The sequence below is a fragment of the Lipotes vexillifer genome, unplaced genomic scaffold (genome assembly GCF_000442215.2).
Source record: "Lipotes vexillifer unplaced genomic scaffold, Lipotes_vexillifer_v1.1 scaffold445, whole genome shotgun sequence".
NCBI classification, from domain to species: Eukaryota; Metazoa; Chordata; class Mammalia; order Artiodactyla; family Lipotidae; genus Lipotes; species Lipotes vexillifer.
Window position 1 is genome coordinate 1,203,869 of NW_006774995.1, and position 7,013 is coordinate 1,210,881.

At 46.1% G+C, this 7,013-nt stretch overlaps 1 protein-coding gene across 1 annotated transcript in view; it reads left to right on the plus strand.

Annotated features, from left to right (window-relative positions):
• Positions 1–3,017: 3,017 nt before the first annotated feature.
• The window catches only part of CDC14A (cell division cycle 14A), a 154,615-nt gene continuing 150,619 nt past the window's right edge, over positions 3,018–7,013 (plus strand). Inside the window, exons 1-2 of the mRNA XM_007449612.1 lie at positions 3,018–3,066; positions 3,850–3,940. Coding sequence (XP_007449674.1) covers positions 3,018–3,066; positions 3,850–3,940 — 140 coding nt within the window. The remainder of the gene's footprint in view (positions 3,067–3,849; positions 3,941–7,013) is intronic.

Genomic DNA, 7,013 nt, shown 5'->3' on the forward strand with positions numbered 1-7,013 from the left:
TTCCATATCTTCCTCCATAGACTGTGAAGTCATGCCTTTATTATGAAACTACACCAATAGGAACTCTGACCTCATGATGATTGAGAGAATATAGTATTTTATGATCTCATTAGAACCTTGACATGTATGTGTGCTGTATGCGCACTGTTTTGTTCATAATTTTTCTTGTAGGATTTTTTTTATACCATTTAGGTTGTGCAGATTTTGGTTTAGAGAGATTTGATTATACTGACAATCACTTATTTTCCTTTCATTGAGCTTCAAAAAAAACATAAAGTCTTAACAACTTCAAAAATTTCATTGTAATACTCATACTGTAAGTATGCTAAGGAAAAATAAACTTTATCATTTTGAGTTCTTAATTTTAAGGACTTCTATTTGTTCAGGTCATAATTCATTCCTCATGACCAAAATTTCTAAGCAGGAGAATTATATGAAAGAAAATGATTTTGTAAATTCATTTCAGAAAATAACAAGAGGTGTTTAATTAAATCTGACTTCTCTGAACATATAGATTTAGAGTTCTTTTCATTTGTCTATTTACTTAGTAAAATTAAAAGTTTATGCGTTGAATGAGAACCTGGGCTTCTTTTTCTAAAGCAGTTTTTCTAATACAACACTTGGATGAAAAGTTGTTAGGAAATTTGTTAAGAGAATTTAGGTTCTACACGAATTTTACATCATAAAATTTGGAAATAGATTGCCATCATTGAATTAGCTTTTTTAAACAAAGTGGGTAAGTTTACTGAGACATTCATACACTTTGCTTTTCCATAACTGTCACATATAAAGTCTCAGTTGGAACTTTTCAACAAAATAATATGAATTGGCTAACATGATTGTTGACACACGATTTGTGGGAGTAAACATCAGGCAAAATTCGAAGAATTGTTGAGTGTGGACAATACATTTAAAGATACTTCATTCTTTAGAATTCCATAGCCATGGCCAGGGGCCTGGAAAACATGGACTGCATCTCAGCAGAGTGGAACACTCATGGCAACTCATATTTTCAGGACTTTTACAGTTTTAAAAACTCTTTTGAGATAATCTTTCCTCGTGGGAAGATTAGGGGATGGTAGGAGGTCGTCTTTAGTGATTCTTCCAGCTTTAAATTTATATGGTTCTTACCTTAGAGTTTAAAGATTTGGATGTTAGGATAGGTTTTCTTTTAACTGTCTTGCAAGGGCATGTTCTATTAGAATTACTGATATGTTCAGAATATTTTTTCTGAATATCTAAGTAATATTCATTTATCATTTTTCTGTGGGCTCTTTAGCTTTTTGGAGAGCCAGCAAAGCTAACGGGTTGACACCAATAGATTGAGCTTTATTCGCTGACCTCAGAGCGCTCCTTCAAAGTCAGTGGACTCTCTCTCTTGCGCGCCCCCTCTCTCCAAGAGGTAAACAAACGACTGCGAAACCGAAGGCTGGCACAAATCCTTCTGTTCCTGGAGAAACCACTCAGAGCGCATGCTCTTTGGGTCTGTAGCGCCATTTTCATATGGAAGGGACTGCTCTCTAATTAGGCACGCCGGTAGGACACCCTGCTTTAAAGTTGTTCGAGCCGTACGAGAAGCCTCACAGAAACAAGTCAAGGGCTTCTTTGAGATGAACCACTCTCTGCAGCGCTTCAGCTAAGACTGTGTAAAGATATTCTTTTGTGATAATTTTCCCCGTGGACAAGTGGCCCTCTTCCCTCTCCCCTATTCCCTCCCCTCCCCCCCGGCTGGCCTCGCTCCTCCGCCCCGCCCCCCTCCAGGACCAGAGCCACATAAAGATTAGGTATTTGTGATGATTTTGCGCCCACAGCGGCGACCCAAATGAGAGGACGTGGGGGAACCGGATGGGAAACTTTTACCCAGTGAGAACAAAGCACAAGTTAATTCAGAGTCCAATATGTGTAGAGGAAACCAGTAGGTGTTCTTCTGAGCTAGTAGGTAGGGCTTCTTTTTTTAGTAAAGATAGAGATCTGTCAGTGGTGAGGATGGGGGTTGGTTGAAAGATTAGCTATAGGTAAGGTGGGGCACGGAGTTCTGAGATCTTTAAGAGTGTGTGTGTGTGTGTGTGTGCACGCGCGCGTGCAAGAGTTTAGAAGAACAAGGGTGAGTGGGGCGAGAGAGGTAGAGAATGAGAGAGACAGACGAAAAATCTGGGATAGGAAGAAGACTAAGTGGGTGCAGAAAACGGAGGGGCGCGGGCTCATTCTTGCCTGTGAAGCCGCTTCAGTGCCCTCCGGGACCACTCCCAACTCCACCGTTTCATTCATAACTTTCTGGTCTGGAGGCCCGGCCCGGCTCCTCATGGCCCAGGGCCGCGTTTCCTGTACAGCAATTGGTGGACGGCAACAAAGCCTTAGCAACCGGCTCTTAGTGATCCGCGGGGCGCTTGGTAACTGGGGCGCTGGGCGGGCGCGGAGAAAGGAGCGGCGCTGTCCCTTTAAGGGATGGCCGCGGAGCCGTGAAAGTGGAGGGGGCTGAGGGAGGGCGGGGAAGAAGGTCTGGGGGCGGACCCAGGGGCAGGAGGAGGAGGAAGAGTTGCTGCTGAAAGAAGGTGGCGAAGGAGGAGCCGGAGCAGCTGCTGCCAGCCGGCGGGCACCAGAGTCCTGCCAGCTGCCGCACGAGTAGCCACGGGCGCGAACGGGGCCAGAAGTCTCCTCCTCCATGATCCCTTTTGGAGCCGGGGGAAGACTTTGCCCGGCCGTGAGAGCTGGTCTGCGTTTCCCAGGCGCGGCGGCGGCGGAGCAGCGGCAGCAGCCTGGTCCGAAGCGGAGTGGCCACAGACCGGGGCGTGTGCGCCCCGCTCGGAGGGTGCTCGGGTTCCCCACGGAATGTCCCCGGGGCGCCCTGCGCGCTGACCCCCCAGCCGCCTCCGCCTTCGGCGCCTGCTGCCTCTCTCGGGCGGTCTCGGTGTTCGGGACAGCAAGCTTCCAGGCTCCTGGGCAGTGGGGAAGCCCCCGGGGGCGGGTGACCTCAGCTGGCCAGGACCCAGCCCTCCCCCGTGCGTACCTCGCTTAAGATGGCAGCGGAGTCAGGGGAACTAATCGGGGCTTGCGAGTTCATGAAAGGTGAGGAGCAGCCGCCCCGCATCCTCCAACCCTCCGTCGCCCCCAACTCTTTTCACTTCTCGCCCCAACGTCCCAACCACTGTCTCCGGCTTCTTCCTGGGCCCCCAGCGTATTGCGGTCGCTGCGCGGGCTCTCGTCCCCTCTCGGTACTATCCTCTCCCCGAGGACCCCCTGCTTCCGGCTTCTCTGTCTTTCTTGCGTCCCTCGTTGCCTCTGCAGCACGCTCGGAAGGCCTCCCCGCCCGATAATGGGACGGCGCCGGCCTCTGCCGGGCTCCTGCATGCAGCGGCTCGTGCGGATGCGGGGGATCCTTTCGGTTGCCTTTATCCTACTACTGCTGGATTCGGTTTTCGGGACATCTCCAGACACAAACTCCGTCTCTCCTCCCTTCCTCTTCTTGAAGTCTCCGGAGCTGCAGGGGAGAGGCTCGCCTCTGGCCTCTCCCTTCCCTTCCTCAGCTGCTGAGGTCTGGACATTTCTGAACCAAACTTGCATCTCCAGTGCTACGGGAACCCTCAGCTTCTACCTTCTCCCGCTGGCCTGAACAAGGGGGATATGGGAGCTCTGCCCACCGCTGAGTTCCTCAGTCGGGCCCTCTTCTCGCTTGGATCTCTGTCGCTTTGTGGGAGAGATCAGGGCTCTGCAAGAATTCCATGTGTTAATGGGGTCTTTAAATAATGGGTGGCGGTTGTTATTTTGATCTTGTTGCATTAGCAACCCCCCCTGCCCCCAGCTTCCCTACTTCTCATATGTTTTCTCCTGTCTTTTAAACTTGTCTTTCAGATCGGTTATATTTTGCTACTTTAAGGAATAGACCAAAAAGCACAGTAAATACCCACTATTTCTCCATCGATGAGGAGCTGGTCTATGAAAAGTAAGTTTCTTTCTTTCTTTCTTTTTTTCTTTTTTTTCTCAACCATTTAGTTTGTTGGCTCTTTGGTGAGGAAATGCAATGCACCTTTATGGCAGTTTTATTCACCTTCCCCCAGTGGTGCAAGCAACAAATTCAATTTCTTTAGGCTCAGATGCTTGGGGAGAGGTGCAGGGAAAGTTAACATAATTTGAACCTATCCTCACCTCATTCCTTTTAGACCTCTATCTATATTAGTTCTTCCTACCACCACAATAAACTGCAACGGTAGATTCCTAACACTCCCCAGAGCAGGATCAGGGAGACGCACCCTCTGTCCTTGCCAGATTCTGTTGTAGGCCTGTGAATCAGTCATGGAGTATTTATTGGAGCATCTACAGAGTACAGGGCAGTGTGTGTACTGAGTTTATCTGTGTGGTAAATTATTGAGTTATTTTATTTGGGTGCCCCAAGCTTCACAGTATTATTATTTTTGCCTTTGAGGAAGTGGTATAGGAGTGCTAATTTACATTCTTTGTTTACTCTGCCTCTGTGGGATTTGGATTTGAGAGTGTAAGATACAAGTAGGGAACTGTTTTCTGTGAAAGACCATTGATCTACAGGAAAAAGATATCGTATAGTATAGTAAAAACTTAATTAAAGAGAGATAAATCTCTACTTAATAAAAGCAACATATAATAAGGAATAAGAAGGCTGAGTTAACTTAATTATGTCCTTTTATTAAAAGAGCTAGTGTTTCAGAGTTGTCCAACATATTCTAACAAACATTTAATTTTACTTCCTTGTTTTCTTAACCAAACGTGCAATTAAATGAACATAGTTAAATGAACCATAGTTACTTAGTAAGCTTCCTAGGACTTGTCCTGTTAAGAGGGATTTTGGCAATTCTGCCAAAGGATTTGTGGGTACCACCAGGTATTGGAAGAGTGAGAGTATTCTCGGACTTCAAGAGCATATCTTTTATTTGAGGGAAAACATTCTTTAATTTCACTTCATCATAGGGATTCTTGAAACTGATGTCTTCAGGACATTTCTCTCAGTGGTGCTGGGAGCAGGATGCTCCTTGAATGGCTGAAGTGAAAGTGGGAATGAAAGAGCCCTTTGCTGCTGCTCATGAATGCCCAGAGTTGCTGGGCAAAGAGGTCTAAATCCCTGGTGTCAGATTACAGCTCTGCTCCTAGATAGCATGGAGTACTGCACTGCCTGCTCTCTGACCTCTGGTACCTGGATGATGTCACTGCCAGCAGTGTTTATGGAGTGTTCATTCTATTGTTGGGAATGTGCATTGTTGTCGCCCTCTTTTTCTGGGTGTAGGGTTTGGGGACCTCTCATGAGTCCGAGGGTAGGGACTGTGTATATGCCATTATGTTTAATTCTTCAGTGATTTGCCAGAAGTTAATATGTCACTGAACAAGCTCCAGGCCTTGAGGTCTAAGTTGCTTCTCTTGGGATTGCTAGATGGTAGATCTAGCAGAAAATTACATTTAGTCAACGAAACACAGTCAGTACTCAGTGGTTTTTTGATTCTAATATTAATATATGAGGAAAATTTTTTGTGTGATTTTAATGTTAGTATTTTAGGATAGGGCTACAAACCACATTCTTCTTATATTGATTCTACTGTATGTCTGGTGTCCTGTAAAGAAAGACTTGCTGGAGAGACCATCCAATTTATATTGTGAGTTTTGATGTCATTCAAAACTATGATGGGGACTCCAGTCTGGGCAGAGTGTGTATTTCTTTTTATTTGAGGTGCCTAACTACTATGCCACAGTAGTGGCTATGGTTCTGATCACCCACACCTCCATTTTTTTGTCACCTCAACATATTTCACAGGGCTAGAGGATGTAGTGAATACACGGATGATGGATACATATGTTACCTTCAAGGAGCTCCAAACCTGCAGGGAGAAAGACAGGACTGCAGTGAGACGGAGAGAAAAGATAACTGCCATAGAGTAACATAACCCCTGTGCTGGGGGGAATTCATGGGCATTGGGGAGCACTTCTGGTTGAGGGGCTCAGAAAAGGCTTCATGAAGGAGTTAAAACTGGCTTGAAGGATGGACAGAGATATGAGAGGAGAGGTCCCAGAAGTGGGAACAGCGAGGATGAGGAGGGAGGCTCTGGCGTGTGTTCGGGGAATAGTAAGACCTCTGATTTGCCTGGTGTGTGTACAGGTTCAAGTGAGACTGTGTGATATGAAGCTGAAATGTCAGCTGGGCAGATTGAATGCAGCATGGTATGCCATGGGACTCTCTTGAGGATCTGGGGGCAGTTCAGGGTACGACTGGACCTATGCTAACTGCAAATAATGGCAAACATTTATTGAGTATTTAAATGCATGCCAGATGCTGTTCTAGGTGCCCCACAGCTATTAATTTATTTTATGTTCACAACAGTTTTGAGGCAGCTACTGTTACCATCCTTAGTGTGCAAACGATGAGAGTAAGGTACAGAGAGGTTAGGTAACTTGCCCAAGGTCACAGAAGTAAGAAGTAGCAGACCTGGAATTTAAAACCAAGCCCTCTGGTTCCAGAGTACATATATCCTCTCTCAAAAACTTAATATGATGCTATCATCACTTAAGATGGATTAGAGAGGAGGTAGAGCCCACTTAGAAAAATTCCGAAACGTTCAGTGGGGAGAAATAAGTGCCTAGATTAGGACTGGTGGCAGTGGTGGTGGGAAGAAGGGCTCTGAATCCTTGTGACTTGGGAACAGATCAGGTGGGTGGGTTGGTGGGGTGCTGAGGAAAAATAGGGGTCAAAGAAGTCTTTAAGACAGCCTGGGTCACGGTGAAACTGCTGGGGCCATTGACTGAAATAAGAAGTAGGGCAGAAGAATTGGCTTTAGTGGGGAGATCAGGCATTCCATGTTGGTCAGGTTGGAATTAAGGAATTTAAGGGATGTGCACGTCAGTGTTGGATATCACATAAATTTGAAGTCCTTAAATTTGGGAATTTCCCCCAAAGAGATGATAAAGCCATGAGAATGATGTGATTTCTGGGGAGAAAGAGAAAGTATCAAGGCCTGTGTTTCATAGGCATGACCAGGATGAGAGGAGCAAGGGAAAGA